Source organism: Melanerpes formicivorus, unplaced genomic scaffold (assembly GCF_026170545.1).
Source record: "Melanerpes formicivorus ecotype bairdi unplaced genomic scaffold, bMelFor1.0.p_v2 SCAF_74, whole genome shotgun sequence".
Taxonomy (NCBI): domain Eukaryota; kingdom Metazoa; phylum Chordata; class Aves; order Piciformes; family Picidae; genus Melanerpes; species Melanerpes formicivorus.
Genome location: NW_027142426.1, coordinates 273,246 through 297,500, shown reverse-complemented (window position 1 = coordinate 297,500; position 24,255 = coordinate 273,246). Strand labels below are relative to the sequence as shown.

The 24,255-nt window shown below is 37.9% G+C and overlaps 1 protein-coding gene across 5 annotated transcripts in view; it reads right to left on the bottom strand.

Annotated features, from left to right (window-relative positions):
• The window catches only part of CACNA2D3 (calcium voltage-gated channel auxiliary subunit alpha2delta 3), a 432,799-nt gene that overhangs the window by 281,081 nt on the left and 127,463 nt on the right, over window positions 1–24,255 (bottom strand). For all 5 annotated transcript variants that reach the window (XR_010990518.1, XM_068163805.1, XM_068163807.1 and 2 more), the window contains exon 4: window positions 19,371–19,430. Coding sequence is in view for 4 of the 5 variants with exons in the window: in XM_068163805.1 (XP_068019906.1) it covers window positions 19,371–19,430 (60 nt within the window). In the remaining variant the exon portion in view is untranslated. The remainder of the gene's footprint in view (window positions 1–19,370; window positions 19,431–24,255) is intronic.

Below are 24,255 nucleotides of genomic sequence, written 5' to 3'. Positions count from 1 at the left end.
CAATCACATTTCTCTCCATGGAGCCCCACCAATGATCCCCTCTCTAAGAACCTAAGCAGGGTACAAAAGACTTTCTCAATGGATGTATCCCTGTGCATTTTTCTATTGATTCACAACATTCCACATACACCAGAAAGCACTAAGATAAATTTAGATTTATCCAACTTAATTGAATATACAGGAAGTCTTTATATGTCTATAATTTTTCATTATTACTCAGTCTTGTTACATTCACAGGCTGTTGCAGGTTACTGAAAAAAGCATATACTATGTATTTTTCAAGTAAGGGACTTCCATTGACTGTTGGGCATAGAAGAACTCTACATAGAAGCTATCTCAAATTGAATGTAGCATTACACCTACAATAAAAATATTGGATACTACATGGAAAACAGTAAAGGCTACACCTAATGCACAGAAACAAAAGATAACAGATTGAGTCTTACCAACTAAAGAGGGTATCTTGAACTCTGTCATTTTCGATGTCTGAGGGCTTACCCATCCAATGTTACTGACATAACAAATATCTTTTGGTTTTCCTTTTCTCATGAGATGGGCAGGTGTGTGAGAAATTTTCCTATTGAATTTTGAGTGATTATTTTTAAAAATATTCCCAAATATGAAAACATTTCTCTAGAAACAAGTGACCACTACAATCCACATAGTTTGCAAGATGCATTAAGGAGTGATTCTTCTACAAATATTCAGAACTTCACTGCATTTTCTTTAGAAAACAGAAGAATTTGGAAGAAAGGCTCAATATTTTATCTGTATATCCATTGGAGGTGCAATGCTGCTTTTTATGAACTCAAATATATTTATTAAATTGAGGCCTGTGTCTGCACTTCCTTTTGTTATGTGGAAGGTTGGAGGGATTACTTTTGTAAAAACTTTTCCCATATTGTCTCAAATAATTTGAGCATTTTTACAGTTCTTCAACTACCTGGGGCTAAGAAAATTCTGAAAGGTGCAAACTGGGGGGCAGGCATCTAGAGACAGGCAACTCACATGGGAATATCATGACAACGGTAGCAGCAATGGTAAAATCCAAATAAGCAAGAAGTTCACGAGCTTCCTACTGTATCTGATATAGAATAAGTGCAATGGTGAAGCTCTTTGTAGAATTAACAAAAAAACCCAACCAACCAACGAGATATTGAGCATTTTACACCATGAATGTACACTAGGGAGGTCATTGTGCCCCTGTACTCTGCTTTGGTTAGGCCACACCTTGAGTACTGTGTCCAGTTCTGGGCTCCTCAGTTTAAGAAGGACATTGAAACACTTGAATGTGTCCAGAGAAGGGCAACAAGGCTGGTGAGAGGCCTTGAACACAAGCCCTATGAGGAGAGGCTGAGGGAGCTGGGATTGTTTAGCCTGGAGAAGAGGAGGCTCAGGGGTGGCCTCATTACCCTCTACAACTACCTGAAAGGTGGTTGTAGCCAGGAAGGGGTTGGCCTCTTCTCCCAGGCAAGCAGCACCAGAACAAGGGGACACAGTCTCAAGCTGCACCACGGGAAGTTTAGACTCGAGGTGAGGAGGAAGTTCTTCACCGAGCGAGTCATTCGTCATTGGAACAGGTTGCCCAGGGAGGTGGTTGAGTCATCGACCCTGGAGGCATTCAAGGGGAGATTGGACGTGGCACTTGGTGCCATGGTCTAGTCATGGGGTCTGTGTTGATAGGTTGGACTCGATGATCCTCGAGGTCCTTTCCAACCTAAGTGATACTGTGATGAATGGCTGTGAAATCAGTCAGAAACACAGATGAGGACACATGCCAGAAGCTTGTGAATTCCACCCAATAAGAAAAAAAATAAGATATCGCAAAACATAGCTGTGCATGAGGATCATGACAAAAAAAAAAAATGGCTAGGGCTAGCTTTGAGATGTTTATAAACAAGTCTAACATTACAAAGGGAAGGAATAGTATAAGCAATAGGGTCATACTGTAACTTCAATTTAAAAAAAAATAAAAATGAAAATAGCTGAAATACCAAAGGAACATATTTAAAGGGGCTTTGTGTAGGAAGGCATAGTTGGGGTTTTTAAACAATCATAAGTACTCTCAACCTTGTGTGGGGATGAAACAAGACTGGCATCTAGTGGCTTGCAGTGTTATGGGACTTACTCCCATTGAACCGCTGGGATGGGTTCCAGACCTCCATTTCTTCAGTAGTCATTACCATCGCCTGGGCTGTAATTGAGTAGCATCTGGTGATTAACTTGCTAGCAAAACTTGGGGGACAGGAAAGAGTTCCTTAGCTCTGTATTAGTATTTAGCTTATAAGCAAATAGACAGGATATTTTTTGTTCAAAATGGAAAGAAGAGATTGCACAGTTTTTTCAGAAAATACTTAGTTTAGCTCTAGGGCTAACAGTGATAAATTCTTTATATATGCACATGTTCAGCTACCACTGACTTCCAACTATGAAGAATATTAATAGAGCACTTTCATACACCATAGGTGTTTGGTGACATTTTTGAAAATTTACTTAATACTCTTTTATGAGTTGCATATTTTTTGCTGGGAAAATATTGGAAATATGTTCCACAATTGGGAATTTTTGGAAATTCCTTATGAGAGGAGACAGTGTACTTGCAGCAACAGATTTCTTGAGAGTCATTCAGATCCCTGGGGGCAGGATCAGTTTGGCTGCAGAGAAAAGGGTACAGTATTACAGTACTAGGGAGACTTGATGAGTTCTTGATCCAGGTTCCATTTTAATTACATATTATTAATCATTTTGCAGTTGGAAAAACCTAACATTGTCTATGTGTAACTAATTACGAACTCATGTGTTTTAAATTAAAGAAATGTGCAGAGGTTTCTTTTGCAGTGTAGGGTTGAGCTAAGAATACATAGCACTAGAGCGTGAATTTTATTTCACAGTTCAAAAATTGTTCCTCTACAACAGCAAATAAACAGGAAATTAAATTGTGCATTATATTCCAAAATGAACATGAGATACTACAGACATTCCTGATTCTTCAAATACCCCCACTGACAAGAACAGTTAAGTAACCCGACCTGCTTTGTATTTGCCATCCTTATCTTTTGGAAATAGTTCTCTGATAGTTAAAATAAATTCTCTGATAATCCCTTCAAACAGTAATCACACAATCATAAGTACACATTAATTGATATTAATACTTACAGCTAGGATTGCATTGCCCTCTACAACTACCTGAAGGGTGGTTGTAGCCAGGAAGGGGTTGGCCTCTTCTCCCAGGCAACCAGCACCAGTACAAGAGGACACAGTCTCAAGCTGCGCCAGGGGAGGTTTAGACTCGAGGTGAGGAGGAAGTTCTTCACCGAGCGAGTAGTTCGTCATTGGAACGGGCTGCCCAGGGAGGTGGTGGAGTCATTGACCCTGGAGACGTTCAAGGGGAGATTGGACGTGGCACTTGGTGCCATGGTCTAGTCATGAGGTCTGTGTTGATAGGTTGGACTCGATGATCCTCGAGGTCCTTTCCAACCTAAGTGATACTGTGATACTGATACTGTGAAAGAGTATGTTACCAACCCTGCTGTTGCTATCAGCAGTTCAGAACTGCATGCAAGGAAGATTTGAATTGAAATCAATGTCAAACAAAATCACTAAACTAACATTAAACATATTTAAGAGCATAGAAGAGTTAAATGTTAATACAGATGTAAACAGTGATGTAATTTAAAGCATTTAAAATTTTATGTAAGATGGAATAAACCACAAAAATCTGTATGTGGTGGTAATACATGGCTTTGGAGTTCAGCTTACCAAAGTGTCTATATACTTTGGAAGCGATTCATTTTATTTTGAGCTTTCACATTTTGAAATTAAATTTACAGCTAAATCCCAGTTTTAAAACTGAAACATAAAATTATTGCAGATTTATAACAACTACTTTGATTCTGCCAATGACTGATGTTCACCAAGTCCAAACAGTAGGATTTAGGTTGTTTGGGGGTAGGGGGAGTGGGGTGTCCTAAACTTTTTGTTAAGAAAGCTCACATTGGGCTTAATGTGGTTGACAATGTGAAAGCTTGAATCTAAATCCCTGGAAGACAAAGGATTATGAAAGTGAGGAGAGCATAACCCTTGTCCAATTTGTATAATATAGCTGCTGACTTACAGTACAAAACAGCAAATAACATTTGGCACAACTTGCCAGAATTGTAAGCTCAAAGCTTACAATTGTACTTGAAGTGTAATCCTGTTTTCAGTAAAGAAAGTTTAAAATACAGACAAATTTGAAACCCTAGTCAGTACACTATCAGATTGTATTATATACTTCTATCTAATATTTCTTACATACATCACCCATTTTACATGATAGTCTTCTAGATATTAAGGTTCCTGTATTCTGCCCTTTGAGTATGAGATAACAGCTATATGCCTTTTTTAAACACACTCAAAACTTAAACTAGCTATTAAAAATATATTTATTTTCCCCAAGTAGGCCAGCTATAACATGCTAGACCACTCAAGCCTTCCCTGTAACCTTTTGGTTAGAACAGGTCACACGTTCAGGAGTCAAACTATAGCTAAGTAGTAGTTAAATTTCACTGTTCATTGGTGTACTTAAAGAACACTCAGGAGTGTGTTCCACAGAGCAGTCCTTGAATGTATTAACTGCTGCCTCAAATGCACATGTGATGACATACATGCATGCAAAGTAATCCTTGCTGTACAGTTTTGCAGCTACACTACACACAAGTGAAGAGATTTATACAGATAGATAGGAATCATCAGCAACTAATTAGGTAAAGAAGGTAAGCAACACTTTCAGACTATCAATTACCTTATTCCCCATCAAACATTTGAGAGGGTGGGGGCAGAAAGAAGCAGAGGGTGAAACATTTGCAGTGTAAACCCAGCCAATTCCCATCCAAAATAACCCATGAAACTGAGAAACAATGATTGTACTGATCTCCAGCAGCGTTGTTTTTTGCCAACTCCAATAAGCTGAAGGAATTGGCCATCTGTAGAGAGGTGTATGATACCTGCCCTGAATGTGTGAATGACCGCTTTTATTGAAGAGGTGGGGACATGTTTTTAGTTAATGCAAGACAGTTCAACTGCTAAAATGTTGCTAAATCAATTGTATATCAATATATACATTCTCATGTCACAGCAGTTACAGTTCAGCGTGTAGGGTAACAATAATGGAAAACAGAACTTGCCATTATGCATCATTAAAGTATAATCAATTACAGGAATCCGTTAGTGCTTTCCTTCAGAGAATCAATCATGAGGAAACACAATCTAATTAAGTGTGCAGATAACAAACGGAAATGATTTTTAAAATAAGGTGATTGGGTCGAAAACATTTTTAAAGATAAACTTTAACAGATTTCCTGACCTCACTTTATTAACGCAAGAGTCAAAATACACAAAAATGTTGGCGTTCTATTCCAAGCATTGAATATGAAACTTCCTATTAAATCTGGCCCTGAAGCGCACATATTCCAGCCAACATCCAAGATTGCATTTGCTGTATTCATCATTATACATTTGTGTATATATACAATGATGTCACTGTTCAAGGTCCAATTCAAAACCCACAGTTCTTATGCTGTCTGTCTGGAGCTCACTTACACACAGACTGCTGTGCAAATTCACAAGGTCATGTCAGGGCATCTTTGGAGACAAGAGCACAGAGATGCCTGTACACAGAACGAAAGCATGCTGTGCACTTCAGGAGCTAGGCAAGCATGGCAGGAGCTAACACACACAGTCAGACAGATCATGGGCTGGGCATGGATGGATTTGTCATGGCAAGAAGGCTTTCTCAGTCAAAAGTAGAGCTCAATTGCAGTCTGAAGAGAAGGGGTAAAAACTAATTAAATAGGTTTGTATCCTGCAAATTCTCTCATTATGTCTGTCCAGATTTATCAAGATACACCTGGACCACTGGTGGTTTACACAAGTACTGCAGGTATGAGTCACCTATGTAAGACAAAACTGAATCAGCTGAAATGCTTTGTACTTCACAACAACCTCACTTCTTAGTTTTGTTTGCTCATCTTCCTGTTGTCCCTTGATGTGCTGGGGAGAGGCCTTGAACACAAGCCCTAAGAGGAGAGGCTGAGGGAGCTGGGATTGTTTAGCCTGAAGAAGAGGAGGCTCAGGGGTGACCTCATTGCCCTCTACAACTACCTGAAAGGTGGTTGTAGCCAGGAAGGGGTTGGTCTCTTCTCCCAGGCAACCAGCACCAGAACAAGGGGACACAGTCTCAAGCTGCACCAGGGGAGGTTTAGATTCGAGGTGAGGAGAAAGTTCTTCACCAAGCGAGTCATTCGTCATTGGAACAGGCTGCCCAGGGAGGTGGTTGAATCGTCGTCCCTGAAGGCGCTCAAGAGGAGATTGGATGTGGCACTTGGTGCCATGGTCTAGTCATGGGGTCTGTGTTGATAGGTTGGACTCGATGATCCTCGAGGTCCTTTCCAACCTAAGTTATACTGTGATACTATGAAAACCAGTGTTGGGATAGGGTGAAGAGAAGGAACAACTCATGAAACATTAGGAATGGGTGAAAAAAAGCTCAATGGATGAAGAAACACTTTTGAAGGAAAGTGTAAAACATGCACCACTAGGAATGCAAGGGGTACTTGTCTCCCCCTTGTATCTACCACTGCCTTCTTTCAGAAGAATCTCCCTAATTACCATTTAATTTCTCCACAAGCCCAGCAACCCCCAACTCAAGAGGAATGCTGGTGCTATCAATATATAGAAAGGTCAAGGACCAGGACATTTTTGCAGAGAAAATATATAGTAAGGTATTTACCAAGAGACTACAAGGAATTAAAAACTTAATTTCATCTATAGGATAATTGTGGGCTGCTAGTTTCTAGAATTCAATGCAGAACTTGGACCAAAAGTGAAGAATCTTTTTGGGATTCAAGTATTTTTCTAATACATACTACATACTCTTATTTTCTGAATCTCAATTAATCTTTAAGAGATTTCCCAATCTATAACCTGCAGTAGATCTCAGTGAATATAAATCCAGTAAAACTGCAGAAAATTGCAGCTCAGAGAGGTGGAATTCAGTAGGGAAGGGGAGCAGGTATAGAAATTGAGTAATTTTTTCATAACACCACCATCTTTTATGTGACCTCCTTACTGTGCCTTTTTCTTGTCACTGACATTTTACAGGTAGTTGAAGTCTGGAAATTTGGGTCTTTCTAGGAGAACAATAATAATTTGACCTCCAGAGAGCTACTTCAATAGACTTTTATCTGTACAGTAATTTCAGTAAAAATGGGGGTAAATTTCAGCAGCAACATAGGATTTACCCCTTCACTGAGAGGTGTGTGTTTAGCTATGAGCATCCCTGCCTTTACTGTTTAGGTTGAAAAAGACCTTTAAGATCAAGAAATCCTATTGTCAACCCATCACTGCCAGTTCACCACTAAACCATGTCCCTCAGCACCACATCTACATGGCTTTTAAATACCTCCAGGGATGGGGACTTCATCACTTCTCTGTGCAGCCTGTTCCAGTGCTTGATAAACTTTTCCAACCTAAACCTCTTCTGGTGCAACATAAGGCTGCTTCCTCTTGTCCTATCCCTTGTTACCTGGGAGAAGAGACAGACCTCTGTCTTGCTGCAATTTCAGGGAGTTATAGAGAACCTCCTTTTCTCCAGGCCCAAAACCTGCAATTCCCTCACCTACTCCTCATAAGTCTTGGTCGGTCCCAACCAGATTAGTTGCCCTTCTTTAGACATGGCCCAGGAGTATCACAGTATCACAGTATCACATAGTGATACTTCATGGGATTATTAATTTCCTAAGTGTTTGCAGGAAATAGCTGGACCCCCAGCTACTACATGAATGCAGTAGGAGACACAATGCTTGTGCTAGGGAAACATTCACAGGGATCTCAAGTGATACACGGTCTTATGAAAAAAAGTACTCAGCTTGGTATGAAAGAACCTCATGTAAGACATGATCAACCAATAGACAGACTCTGTGTCAAATACAGGCAAAAACATCCAGGGCAGTGCACGGTGTAGCTAACAGCAAGAGAGTGAGAATGAGTCAGGGTAGCACACATTTTCACTCATCAGATCCTCAACAGCCCTCTGCTGCTCTCATGAGGGCACAGGAGAGACGGGAATTGAGCTGGGCAACCTCATGAGAGAGGAGGAGACAGAAAGGAGAGCAGATCATGCAGAACAGTTTGTGGCTGCACTGTGGTGGCAAGATCAACTGGTGGTGGCAGCATCAACTGGTAGACTGTGAAGTAAATCTTGGAAAGCCCTCGGAGCCTCCATGAAATTCCACAGCCTTTTACAACCTCAGGTAATTTCCCATCCAGGCCATTTTGCCTCATCACAATTCCATACATCCTATCCTAAAATTACATATCCAGTATTAGCACCCACAAGCCCTACAACACTGTACAGGCCTCAGCACATTGCTGCCAGACAGATGGCCATTACCAGCCCTACAGTCAAAACATCCACCATCCCTTCTAACATAACAGACATTCCCCAGCTCAAAGACTCTGCTGCAAAAGTCACTTTTCCACATGATGCTGAAAGGTCTTGAGCAGACTTTGTCAAGCAGGAGCTTCAGTCAAGGACAGAATACAGTTTAGAAGACTGTACTTCTATGTCTGAAGCTTTTACACATCATCACAGAATTGTCATATTTTGGCATTTTCAAACTTTATATTAAAAATACCTGAAAGCCATTAACTGTGGCCTGTGACATTGATCTATCTTTGTGGTTTGTGCTATTACCTATTACTTATGGAACAGTAATTGCTTTTATTTTTCAAATAATTTTCAGAAAAGCTGAGTTTAAAAGTCACCAGTGGCTATTTCACAAAGAGGAGCTTTGAACTGAACAATAAAAAAATATGCAAGTGTATTTTTATGATTTACAAAACCCCCACAGCTCACTGAATTCAGACAAATCCCCTATATTATGAATCGACCAACCACATGATTGATGAAATGATGCATGAAAATAGAGGCAGAGGCAAAATAACCTACTTGAACCCAGAAAATTTTCAGACAATAATCATTACCAGTTTTAATTAACTTCAACACAAAAGTGGGGGCTCCTTCTGTTTCAGGTTAATGAAGCTCAACACAGACACTACAATTAGAGACAAAGCCTAAGTCTAAAGCAAGTTGTATCTTAGGATTGAAATAATGAGCTTGGTATTTTAATTTTGTAGTCAGCAATTATATGAGATTCAGAAACAAAGAAATATTATGTGCAACTGAAATGTTAAGGTACAGATGTAGCTCTTTTTCAGTCTGTATCTTTCTTATAAGCCAAAGGCAAGGAAATATCTTTTTTCCCCACAATAAGCAGTATGTAAAATACCAGGGAAATATTTCCAGTGGAGTCATCTAAGATTTACACACTTGCATACTATACAAGTCAGAAATATGACCTCATTTAAAGCTATGAACTGCTTGGTGTCTTCTCAGACACACAGATTAAATCTTTATCTATAATACTGTTACTTCTATTTAAAATGGTTGTTGCATAGCAAAAAAGCTGCTCTCCCACACAAAAAAACCCACCAACAAAAACCCCCACCAAACAAACACACACACCCCAGATTACTTTCAACCCTTTTCAATAATTTGCCTATTCCTAAATACCAGTCTAGAAGAATAGATGACCTTTTATCTCACCATCAGGCACCCCCTCCCACCCCCTCAAAAAAAAGAAAGGATGGCCTGCCATTTATTTCTCTCATTTATAGTTTAATAAACTTAAAGATAATAGGAAAAAGGTGGAAAAAAACAGAGAATGTCTGGGCTGTAGTATCAGATATCACTGCTTATTACTGGCTATCTGCCTAGTAATCATAAATCCATAGGGTAATACTCTAAAATCTTTTGCTTTTCAGGTAGGTGTGAGCCAAAAAGAAAAAAAAAAAAAGTTTAATTTTCTATGAAGAGCAGAAACAGCAAGCACAGCACAATTGGGTACTGGGATGCATAAATATTCCTGATTACAAACCCTTCCACATAAAGCAAACAGGAAGAGTTTGAAGCTAACAGTGTGTACATCATGCAAAAGGTATCTCTGTCCCAAAAGATAGATATCACAATGACTATGAATGAACTGCTCCAATAAATTATATTATTCCTCAGAGAGGGAAGGAGAGCAATGCTATAAACAGTGACTTCAGAAAAGTGAGAACAATAGGGCATTGATTTTTGCAAGAGCGAATTAAGGATCTCTCTCTCTTTTTTTTTTCCTGGAGGAGAGCTCAGTATCATTGACCAACGAGCCTTATAAATAAAAACATTAACTCCAGCAATGCCTGCTCTTCTGGGCACCTTAGCACCTTTGTCCTTTCAACATACCAGCAACTAAAATGCAGATACAAAATACATACAAGCACATAGAGAATTAGATGTTTCAAATAGATTCTTTAGACTATATGTACCAGATGGGTCTGAAAGCATGTGATTCAGGCACATCAAACACGAGCATTTTGATAATAGAATGTGCTGTGCATCTTGGGTGTAGAAGTCTTAACAAATAAGACGACAACAATCTCTATACATCTCCTCCCTGTGCTGACTGGTACTTACTGAACATCCACAGATAAAGGAATGTTAAGCCAGAGCAGCATATTTCAAAATTAATCTTGACAGGATCAAAATCCTCACTTGCCTTTGGTATTGCTTAAACCAAGGAGAGTTGTTCTGTTGAAATATCCACTGAGATCTTGACAGGACTAAAGCTACCTAGGAGTAAATCTAGCTCACAGTGTGAAGCTGCTCAATGCTGAGGGCAGGGCTACTGCTGCTAAGCAGGTAGAAGGCACCTGGCTCAGAGTTCAAGCTACTGAGTAGATGACTTTTTCTGCAGTAGAAACTTCATTGGAAAGCATTTTCAAAAGATCAGTATCAGTATCACTAAGGTTGGAAGAGACCTCAAAGATCATCAAATCCAACCTGTCACCACAGACCTCATGATGACTAGCTCTCTTTTTTGCTCAGGGGATGATAGAATAGAACAGAGCAGAACAGGATTAGAATAGACTAAACCAGGCCGGAAGAGACGTTCAAAATCATCACATCCAGCCCATCATCCAACACTATCTAATCAACTAAACCATGCAACCAAGGACCCCATCAAGTCTCCTTCTAAACGCCTCCAATGATGACGATTCCACCACCTCCCCAGGCATCACTCATCTCAGGGCCACAATCCTCAACAAGCAAGTCAGTCAAATAACTGCCACTACGAAGTGATTCTTAATCCCAAATTCCAGTTTGGTATCACCAATAAACCAACCACTAAGCACTGGCACATCTAACTTCATCTTGCATGTTTCTCTGGGTCTTCAGCTGCTTTCTTGGCTAGTTAGAAGTGGAAATTGGTAGTTGCATGAACATCTACTAGACACAGTTTTAAACACATCAGTTTCTCTGAGGTTTAGGGAAGCCTCAAGAAGCACACATTTTTCAAAAACATTGTGATTTTTTCCTTCTCTCCTCTGTAGCATTCCTCCCTCGCTCCCTGTGCAGACACATTTTGCTAGACTCCTCTGAAATTCCCTTTTAAATGGCATTGGACTGTTACCTACTCTAATTCTCTCCCTGAAGGTTTTCCTTTGTTTTAGAATGAAGCCCATGGCAAGCAGCTTCTTTTCATTTTTGTAACTGCCCAACCTGGCACCAGACATGTAGAGGAAAGAGGGGTTTGCCTTTTTTTTTTTTGAGTATCAGAAAACTTTTTCTGTTTTAGGTTGACTGTGAGCATAAGTAATGGGTTTAGAGAGACTCACAAAAAGATTAGTGTCAGTACACTTGAAAAATGAAGGTACTAACACTTCACAGGTTTGCCTTTGGACATTATTTGATTATTTGTCCTCCAGCCTTCTCTTGCACTTTACAGTTCTCTGACACCTACCCTTTTACAGTTTCTGCTTTCTTCTGCATTGTCCATAGTCTTCCTTTCACATATCTCAGATTCCCCTTGCTTCATTTATCTTGTTCTACATACTCTTACATCCCTGCTCAGACCAGTAAACCCAGTGCCCAGGAGGTGTTCATCTTCCCAATGCTTTGAAATGCAGGGAAAATCACCAGCTTCTTAGTGATAAATTGTGGCATGCACAGAACACATGCTATTTTGGCATTGTGGAAAGACAGACATGACGGCAGAAGGCTGCCACATTGCCAGTCTAGAATAGGTATTTTTGAAAAGAAGGTTGAGCACTTTTGCAGAGGAAATATTTTTAAGACTCAAGCGAAGTTCTTACAAGCTTACATTCACTCCCAGCTTGATACATCAAATTTCAATCTAATTTTAAGGCTGCAGCAACAAGTATTATTGATTTTCTGCTAAAACATTATTTATATCTTTTGTCTGTTCCCCCTGCTTGGAAGGGAACAGATCTGTTTTCATTTGACCAGTTCCTTCTGGTAGATCATTATCCCTTTGTCCAAACAATACTAACTTATTCTGCTATCTGTTTTATTGGAATAAGCTAAATAACTGCCTTGCAGAGACAATAAAAGAGTGGATTCCATGTTGCAAATTCTGAGTTTTATCAGTATTTCAATGAGAACTTTTGTTCTATTTAGAACCTTAACTTGTGCCAGAGAAGGAAAGCCATATACAGCAGTTCAAATGTATCCTCTGAATTAAGCTCCTCTGAACAGAAACTCAAACTATAGTCTCTGTGACCCAACAGAACTACCCTATCCATCAGGCTTTTCTGAGGCCAAGTGCCTCACAAACTCATCTGCTGCAGTTGTTTCACATCATATAAGTAACTTAATATGCACTAGAGAAGCAACTTAAACAGGCTTCTCATATCGGAACTGGGAGCCCCACCTATTTGATTATGAGAAGTTCCAAAGGAGACATTTCTCTTGCTCAGGAAAAACTTTGGGATACCTCAATGTTTAATTGCAGAACTTGAAATTTTGAAAATACTCACAAGATGAGAAAGCCATTTCCTTCTCATTTCTGCTAGCAAATAAATCTTAAAAAGGGATAAAAAAACCCCTATAATAGGAAAAACCTCATGAAAACAAAATTATCTGCTCAGGCATACAGTTCTTTGACAATTCTGGATTTCAGATTTCTGTGGTAATTTACAGCAGATATTGCCAGGCTAAAAGCACTGATCTAGTGTGGGGTGTCCCTGCCCATGGCAGGGGGGTTGGAACTAGATGATCCTTGTGGTCCCTTCCAACCCTGACTGATACTATGAGTAGAACAGAATTTATAGTGTGTTCCTCAGTATCCAATTCACATACTTCAGATAGTGATAGCTATCATGAGAGAGGCAGGCAGGAATAAACCCAGAACTGTCTGGAAACTACTTCTAGTAGTCATTTAATGAGTCTAGCCTGTTAAAGGTACCAAAAGGATGAGTCCTATAACAGCAGACAGAAGAATCAACCTCCATCAACTGTGCCAAACTTTCTTAGAGACAGAGTACAGTATCTGCACTAGTGAATTCAGCCCATAGCTGCTGGTTCTTTTGCTGTGTAGGTAGAATAGCTATTGAACTGAACAGGTGGTTCTTTTTTAATGCCTCTCTTATGTAAGGCAGAATGGCACCAAAATGGCAAACAATTATTTGCAGCAGAGAAATTACAAATGAAACTATCGACTGCATCTCTGTTTCTGAGACAGTAAGTGAAACTCTACATTTCTGTGCTTAGCTGTCAGACTCATTCCTTGTCAACAGAAATTATGAGAACACAAAACCAGCTCAGCCACTCTAGCAAGAAAAAAATTAAAGGAAAAAATAAACCTGAATAATGACACTATCTGTTAGTCACATCCTGTTATACCTTGTAGCTCACTAGATGCTCATGCTTCTATTTGCTTCATCCTTCCTCTTAGTCCTCAAACTGTAGTGTAATTCTTGAGTTTGTGGCATTGTTCTTGCTATTTGGGTCTCAGTGACATTCTGAATTCTACACTTAATGGCCTTCCTTGATCTCTTATCTTTTGCTCAGTAATGAATAATTCTAACTGTTAAGAAAACTTGGTAACATAGCCTGAACGTGACTGTACAGAAGTCACAGTATTACTAGTGTTAGAGGAACACAAAGATGAACTACTTGTGCGAGAGACCTCAGAAAACAGTTCCAGAGGCAGATTTGACAACTGAATAAACTATAATGTTTCCACAGTACGTAGCTCCTTCTGCAAAAGTTTCATAGATCTATGAAAGTTTAACAGCTTAGATTGGTGCAGGTTAAGGACCTCTTTCTCCTGCCTTATTACAAGCCATGGGTATACTGTGTAAATGCTACTTAAATATATGAGTTCACTTTGGTCTGCAAAATATTTGAAAGAAAGTCTAAAGTGGAATTTAGACTTTCAGATTCCAGACTAGGTTTCCAGGCTTGCAACTCAGAAAGATTGTTCTCTGAGTTTGCAAGTAAACAGCTTGAATAAACAATCCATGAAGCACATCAAACTTCAGATGCTCCCCTGCTATTTTCAGTGGACTTTTCAGAAAGTCATTTTAATCATTGGTTTAATAAGGGCTTGAAGCCGAAGAGACTTCCTTTTCCATTCTGGACATTATTCTAACACCCAGAAAAATATTAATACCAATAGACTGTAAATCTAGCTATCACGTGCCTTATTCAAAATTAGTGAGATAATAAATATGCAAAAAGACTTTTGGAAATACTAAGATGAAAGTAATGCACATGTTATTATAGGAGTTTAATAAGATTATGTAGAATCGTTTGTCTTCATATTTTCCAGTAATTGATATCAACGTAATTACCATCTATTTGATTAAATGTTAATTAAATACCTAAGCATTTAATAATCATTATAAATTTTTGCATGGCATCATTAAATAAATACTGATGCCAGTTTTTTTAAGTTGCCTCAATTTAAGTTATGTTTTTATGTCTGTATTTAAGCTTTCTACCCAGCAGTTGAATTTTAAAACGTCTAAAAAGTGAGGTCTCTCCTTTTGAAAGGCAACAAAAGGCTATCTAGTAATATTAACAGCTGCAGCAATAGAGCCAGGAGCTGCAGAGTTTATGAACTGGAAAATTTTGTTCCCCAGCCCTCTTCTGCTGTTTGTGCTTTCTCCTCAACCTTTGAAGTCTCATTTCTTGTAGACATCAAAAAACTCGTTAAATGCATATAAAACAGTGCATTGTTCACCTATGTAAACCACTGGAAAAATCTTTAACTATCCATCTGCTGATTTCACAAGATTATTTTTTTTTTTATAAGAGAAAGGATGAGATTTCCAAGGACATGGAATGCAATTAGGAGTTAACAGCCAGCAAAATCTGGCAGAACAGCACCTAACTGTGGTATAACTTTGAAAATCTCTTCCTTAAGGCTCAGCCATATGTTATAGATCTAAAAAAAAAAAAATAAATCATGAAAAGCAGCCTTATACCATTATTCCTTTTTTATCCCACTAAATTAACTCTAAGAGTATTCTTAAAAGATAGTAATCCTTTCCTAAAAACTATTTGATTAATCCTCTTCTACACTTCTGACAACAATGAAATAAGGTCAATTGCCTTGAAGTATTGGCACTTGAACCTTTCCCATCTTATATAGAAAATCAAACTAAACAATTCAAATACATCTCATAATTCAGGTGACATCGATATTCACTAGCTTCGACTCTATTAAAAAGACATAACCTTGCTTTTTTATTACCAGATTGCACACAAGCAGAGAAAACCCAGCTGGAATGAAAGGTGAGTGAACTAATGAACTTAATTAGCACACAAAATAAAAGAACTACCCTGGAAATGTCTTTGTATAATGAACCCATTCAGCAAATGAACCGATAGTCACAACAAAATCTTGTATTACCTCCTCCTGCCATTTGGGTCAGAAGCATGAAAACTGGGTAGGAACTAAGTATCTTTATTGATCCTTAAATTTATAGATATTTTTTAAGTTTGCAAGAAGCAAAGCTCCATGGAGAACTCCAGCATCAGTCCCACTGCTGAGCACATACCACCTGAGATTATTGAAAACCAGAAATTATATGAGGAAAAAAAAAATTATACAACACTGTGACAAAGACCTTATCCTCAGACTGTTCAGATGATACAACCATCTTTTGGTTTTGTTGGCTTGTTTGCCAGAGAGAATTTTTTTGGGAAATACAAGAAAGTAACACCTTCTGCTAGATGCAAATCTATTAAGACATTTCACATAACTGTTAACTGTTGAGTGAAGTTTTAGCCACCTGATCATTTCCTTCCTTTATGCTTTATGTATTTCTTAAGGCATGAACTGCCTTGTTATGATTCACAGAAACACTATTGGTACAGTGTACAGACCCTTGGAAGAAGCTCTTGAAGTGTAAAAGTTTACTCTGGAGTTGTCATATACTTATTTGTTGCATATGCAGCTGATACAGCCACATAGATAGAGATTTTCTCCTCCCACCAAAATTCCTCAATCAAATGGAAACTGGACAGATTTTGCTGTGTAAAAATACATCAATGTGATACTCACCTGTTCTTTTCATGCAGTTAGTAGCAAGGTGGTAAAAAATGTGTGACAGTCAGGTGGCCTGTGTTGGCACCTAAATTTTCTACAATGTCATGATATTTGTGTGATTTTATCTGAGCTCTGAGATTAGAGATGCGTAGAACATTATTTAGAATAAACCTTTATTTAGAATAAACCAAACCAGGTTGGAAGAGACCTTCAAGATCATCACATCCAACCCATCAACCAATCCAACCCACCCAAACAACTAACCCATCGCACCAAGTACCCCATCAACTCTCCTCCTGAACACCTCCAATGACAGCGACTCCACCACCTCCTTGGGCAGCCCATTCCAATGGGCAATCACTTGGCAGTCGGCTCCTGTAATTTTTTTCCCCATCCTACCAAACCACAAAATCAGGAGGCATGGCTTCCTGACTGCAGATCTTGGTTCACATCCCTATCAGAAAAAAAAGAGAATTTCCAAAGCCCAAACACTGTAGGGTATGTCTTTAAAGTCAGCAATTCTTGGTTTGGTCATTACTCAAACAATCAATGTATAATGCAGATGAGTTAAACATCCTATCACTCAATTTGATTTATTTCTTTCAATTCAATGGAAATTTTATTTATGTTTATAACTACAAGGTTTTTGTTGGTAGTGCCAACAGATTCAACCCAGAGAGAGACAGCTGAGTCCTTAGATCATTATATTTTATAGTATATCGATTACAATACCTATAGAGTAACTAAAGGCAAAACCAATAATGTTACTAAGAAAAATGCCCAGAGGGGATCACAGCTAGCCTAACCAAACACTATAGTTTCAGCACTGCTGAAGAGAATAACAGCAGTCTAAAAGACAAACTCTTATAGTTACTATTTCCTTTAAGTTGGTGTTTTTTCACAGTCAATAAAAATAATAATATAATTTTTATTTCTCCCTTATATCATTTTTATGTACTGACATAATATTATCTATACCGTCCTCTAAGACATAGAAGGTGATGTTGGACCAATAAAAAGCACATTCTTTATGATCTCTCTGAATTTCCAGAATATTTGTGCACAAAGAGGCAGACTGGTACCGTATCACATGCCACTAATTCAAAGCATTTAATCCTGTCCCTCCACACATCGGCCAAGGCAATACCAACGCCAAAAAAATTCCTCTTTGGTAGCAGAATTATATACAGTGTATATTATACAAGCCTTCTGTCCCCCTCCACTTGCACGTACACTACCAAATCATTCTGGCCATTATTTTATATTGAGCAGATGGCATTATGAGATTTTTGATAAAGAACAACAATCACCCAGGAAGGGCTGCAAAGGGGTCGCTGAAACCAAGATTAACAATTGATTAGCTTTAATGGACCGTGACAGTAATAAACAACGGAGCTCTACACAAAGATTTGATTGTCCTGTTAATGCTGCTGACACAAATGGCTTTTAACTGGCTTCCTGAAAGTGTTAATATCTTCAAAGCCTCAGCAAATGAAGGACTTAGTCAAAGTGAGAACTATCCTGCAGTGAAGAAGCACTTACTGCAAAAATCTTCTGTTAAGGATGCTTCTGATTTATTCAGACAATAACTCCTACTTCTCCATGGCTTAAAGGTTTTGGGTTGGTTTTTAAAAAGGAAAAAAAAAATGATAACACACCTCACAAGGCTGGAACGTAATAGAACTTGAAAGCATTTCAGTACAGAACACAGCATACATTGAATACAACAGCAATATGAACTATCAGTTTCAGTGTGCTCATTTTATCCTTACTCCAACATGGGCTGACAGACATCAGTATCACAGCCTCCTAAACACAACCTTTTAACCATAACTGCAAAAAGCTCATTCTAATTGTTTTCCCCCCCTCTGCACAGAAATCTGTAATTTGTATCATATTTTCATTAAAATAAAATGCTTTGTGATTACAGGATGCAACCATGGTAAAATCTGAAAACAGAGCTTACAATTTTCTGTGTTTCTTAGACACATGTGGAGGAAAAAGTCTTCCCCAAAAGTTTCTGTTGCCCTTAATGATTAAGCTCAAATTTTAAATAGTCATAGGACATATTCACAAAAGGTTTCAAAGATAAATCTAGATAGAGACAACGTAAACCAATCTTGACCTATTGCAGCATTCTAGAAACCAAGGATCTACAAATGCATTACAGGCAAGGATACATTTACTCATTTGAGTACTGAGTAACACATTTTCTGTTAAACTATCCTGTTTTCTAAATTAACCTGGAGCAGTTTGGGGTTTTGTTGGTTGTTTTCATTTGGGGTTTTTTTTTTTTTGTGTTTTGGGGGGTTTTGTTTGGTTTGGGGTTTTTGTTTGCTCTGTCTTTTTTTGCTATTGTGTCTTATTTAAGCAAGGATTTTTTTGTCTAAACACGTTCAACTGTGAGCAGTGCTGCTCCCTGCCGTATTATTTCTAAAGGCAACACTGAGACAGTAATGATCTATGGCTCTAAGGTCTTCTAGGCAAGTGAAAAAAAATTATGTCTGCTATAGACACAGACCCAAAGGCAAACCATTTGCGCAAATCAAGGTCATACTAATCTCATCCCTGTGGGTTCCACCCAATCTGCAAATTCAACTCTCTGTAGAGCAATTCCTCGCCAGTACACTGCAAGGATGAAACATGCCACTAATTGCTGTGTTTAGAAATCTTGACCTAAGCAGACATGCAGGGAATTTAAATGAAATCTCTAAAAGAGTAAAATCCACCTGCTTGGTCTCCCAACACACAAACGCTAAATGTGTAACTTGTCAAAATACTGAGCCAACCTTCATTAATTCTGCTTTCTGTAATCAGCAGCCTTCTATTACTCACATACTTGGCTTTCCATGGCAGTTCCTCAAGAAAGCTATTATAGAAACTGGTATAGTATGATGATAAATAGTTAAGAAAATAATTATTAATTACCTGTAAGTCAGCATCAAACTCATGTTTCAGGTAAGCATCTTCTGCAGCTTCAACAAGACGCTGAAAAAAAAGAGGGAAAAAAGGTCTGTCAACTTTTAAATAACAGACAACATCTTTAAATCTAAGAGTTCCTTCCAGTATAACAACAGGGTCTGAGAATTGTGTAATTCAGTGTAATTCATTGTCACCACATGATATCTGATATACTTCATAGAATTAAAATTAATGATCCAGATTAAAAAAATAATAATAAATGTGTTTTTTAACCCTTGGCATCCCCTGGCTGGTGATACAAAACAGTTACTGCTGACCAAGAACATTTTTTTAAACAAGCAATTTGTCCCACTTCTGCTCAGCACCCATCCTGCAGCTCTTACACTGATACATACGAGTTAGCTTCACACTGGACCTTATTTTGCCTCTTCACATCTTTCCTAGAATTAAAATGAGGTATTTTGTAGTAAAGCACTTAACTGAACAAAAACCACCAACCAAAAAGCAACCCACCAAAAAAACCCCACAGCAATGAACAACTAACCCCCACCCACAAACAAAATAAAAACAGCAACAAAAAAAAAAACCAAAGCTAACAAAAAAAAAGGAATTTCTAAATATCACATCAAATATAAAAGATTAGTGAAATAGATACTAGGTTTGTTTAGTTAACAGATTTGAAGTGTCATACAGACTACCTTAACATGGTATGTAATCACAAGATTTTTTTTCCTGTGATTGCAGAAGCAATATTTACTGAACAACAGCAATTCAGTAGTATTTTTCCCCTTAATAATATCCAGAACTCCCTGTATTAGTTATCCCTCTTTACCACTGTCATCTGAAGGAGGGGGGGGAAGAAAGGGCTGCAGAAAAACACAGCTACTTGAACAATCTAATTCGTGTAGTGGTTTGCCGCAGATGTTCTTTAGTGAAAAGACATTACAGAATTTCTAAGTTTAAATTCATGTGTCTTCATAGTGCCAAGTATTTTAACTATGGAAGTAACTGTCTTCCAGTTTGTATTTAATCTACTTGAACATTCATATATGTACAACTCAAAATTAATTGAAGAATCATAAGTTACACAACACTCAGTATTATTTTTCTTTTTTTTTTTTGACCCAACATTGGCACCCACATATATTTTCAAATATTTTGTATCATGAAGCAAGAGGGCTACAAGCCCTCATTGCTGATACACAGAATGGAGAGCTGTGCTTCCTTTCCCTTCACAGAACTGTATGCACTTCTATCAACTCTCTGGATATAAATCAAAATGGAATTGGAATTCATGTCGATTGCTACACAATTTGCTCTATAATGGAAACTGAACCAAGAAAAATATTTCTGGTTGCCAGTTCAGAATAAATGGTTCAACAAAACCTGACCAGTTCAAGTATAGCTGTGTCAGTTACAAGGAGCAGCTGTGTTCAATGAGGTCTACCACGCAGACACATGTCACAGCCTTTCCTTCCCCATCTCTGTCTCATCACAGAGCCTACCCATGAGCGAACATAAGCCTCACTAAAGCCTCTACCCTCTGCTAGGCTTCTGTATCTTCCCTGCAGACTCCAGCAGGAAGGATTTTCATATCTTTTTCTTTAGTGCAGAGTTACAGGTCACAAAGATTTGATTAAAAACTGGAAACACTATTGATGCCTAGATTGATACAGAAAAGCAAGAGAGCGCAGATTAAGTCCAGCTTCCCAGAGCCTTGTGCTGTGTGCACAGCCCTGTCTTTTGACTGTTCCCACATTTAAAAACCTTGCCCCAGGTAAACTCATCTAGCCTTAGAAAAACCTATTTGACCAAAACCAGAATTTAACTGAAATGATTCCCACACTGGGAACCAAAATTATGCCAAAACTGGGAACTGAAAAATATAACAGTTCACCTTCCTGCATACACAGGTGAAAGAATCCTACAATTAACAATGCACCACAACAGGTTCTCAAACATTTCAGTGGTGTCAGAAGTTCATCTTCAGTGTGTTAGTGACCTGCTGGAACTATTTTACACCTCTAGCTCTCACATATGTAAAATAACTACTGTAATACAGCGCATTTATGCGGGGGTGTGCTCCTTTATATTAAAAACCATAGCTGTGTTATTACTTTGTGCACATCTAATATAAAAGATCAAGTCTCTGATGAGTTGGAAAAGAGAAAAAAAAAGTGAAAGAAGTGTCAAAAAAATCTTCATACAAAAGGGAGACAGAGAAGAGAGAAACAAGCACTCTCTGTGCTGAAATATTTACTTACTCACAGGAAGAAGAATTATTATAGGATTTCATGAGATACCAGCATCTAGATATTAGTACCTAGTGAGCTAGAAAAATAATTCAAGGCTTCTTATATAGTTTTTATTGATCCCAATGTGTTTCAATTACATTTTTACCTCAGAGAAATAAATTTAAATGAAGATTCATCCCCTACCCTCCCTAAGAAGTTGCTCAGAAAAGCTTAAGCTTGGTAACACTAGAAACATCTGGTATGGAGGATACTTTACTGATTTGCTCATTATGATTTCAGTTGTTACACAGGTTCTATTAAAAAAAAAAAAAAAAAAACCAAAAACCAACAAAAAGAACCCCAAGAATTACATTTCAGCAGCATTCTTTACAGAAATGCAAAGAAAAAAAAGTGATAAACAATCAACTGACATTTTCCCTTGAAGAATTAGACACAAACAGACATGTGGACTACACGTTTCACCTTCACAGATCTAACAGGAAAATTTAATCTTTCCTACACCAAATGCAGCATATGCTTGTGGTGTCTACATTTTCTATGTAATGGTCCTTAACCACAATTTCCTTTAAATATCTCAACACCACTACAAAGGAGACAATGAGGAATCTGGGAATGCTACAGAAAAGGTAAGCTAGCAATAAGCCTAAATTCACAAAATGACATATTAGCAGATATATGCAAATGATATCATAATAAAGCAGTTGTATGCAAATATTTGGAGGATTGTGTGGGGTTTGTTGGATTATTTATTTTGTTAAGGATATTTTGGGGTTTTTTAAACAAATCCCCGAAGGCATGAAGTATGATGGAAGCAATTCCTTAACACTCTGGAGGCACAAATATAAAAACCACATGTAATACTGCAATATTCTTATATCTAAGCCAAAAAGCCCTTTAAAAATATTTTAATCACTGAACAGTTATCTAGCAGTGATTCTCAACATTAGCATGATTAGTGATTTAAACTTAATAGTTCATAATGACCCTCTTAATAGAAATGCCAATATATTTTCATCTGAGTAAACATGCTCTAAAAAATCACTGCTGTTGCAAATAAATGTTAACCAAGCTGTGGTTATCCTGAAGGGAATTGTGAGTTATCTCTGAGCCTTTACATTGAATGAATTGCTAACACTGAGTGAGCATTGTTAGAGTTACACCATTTTAAGAACTATATTTTAGTACTCGGCTCTACATGTGGAAAGGGGTTTCCATGCACATGCACAGGCACAGAAGGGGCTGCTTCTGATCTTCAGATAAAGAACAATTTTCACATTCTATGGCACAGTTAACTTGAGGTTCCCCATATTAAGGAACTATTAGCATAACCTTCCCAATACATGTAATCATGAGAAAGATTAACTGACTTATTCAGCACATGGATGTGGCACCAGTACCATGGTCTAGTCATGAGGTCTTGGGTGATAGGTTGGACTTGATGATCTTTGAGGTCTCTTCCAACCTTGGTGATACTGTGATATCACAAAGCAGTACAGACAAAACTGGAACATGAACCAGAAGAAAAAATATCACAGCCCAAAAAAAACCCAAAATAGTTACCAATACACAATGTCAATATTTGGTATTTTAGTGGTACTGGCATAGATAAAGTAGAGGAGCCTTAAAGAAGGACAATAAATGTTTGTTTCCCCTCAATAACATTTTAAAAGTTAACTCACTGAGCTATCTCTGAAAAGGGCAATTTTCTTGATAAGGGATAGTTTAATTATAGTGAATTTATATTCCCCAATAAATCATTATTTGAGTTAGATTGTTAATAGAGATAGCAAAGCAAAGGTGAATGAAACAGAATGGATGGAGGTGGGAGGGTGGGACCTATCACAAAGTAACAGGAAAATGGAACAGATGGACAAAAAGGGAAAAAAAATAGAGGAAGAGGAAAATAATTCCAAGGAAAAATACCACAGAAACATCCAGAGCACAGGATTCTCACTTTAGCTGCTGAGATCTTTTCTCTTTCCATACATTTGTAAGGCTTTCAGTTTATTTATCAATTCTTCTTCTTCTTTAGAATCCCATTTTGAAATTAGATACATTCACGAGCATAAAGTTTGAAACAGTTTAACTCTGAAATGCAGAGGGTCACTAACCTTTACTCATGAATGAAGTCATGTCCTTCACATTTGTATTTTATTGTTTCATTCCTATTTTTCTAAGATAAACCATAAACCCAGAAATGTTGCTAGAAATGGCTCTTCTCCAAACCAAACTGCTAACAGGAGTCTCCCAGACTCCTGTGTATGAAATTGTAACAACAATTTGTCTTAATCAAATGCAAACAAACTTTGTGAATAAAGACAGCAGGCAGCAAAACAAAGGAAAAATAATCCTTGTTTTCAAGAGCTTATTTCTTTCACAGTTTGTAGAAAGTTTTCTGGTTCATTATCAGGCAAACCCAGTGGTATTCTGTATGTGGAGAATACTTGCAACTACCAGCAGTTATGCTTCTTCAGGTAAAATATTTGCTACAACTTGAATAACCTCACAATTTATTTGAAAAACTAATTTCCAATCAAAATTTATAGTAATTGAGCTGTGAACATGCCAAAAACATTTCCTAAACTGCAGCCAGATAACTCTTTAAAACATAATTCAGCAGTTGAGCCTATTCCTGG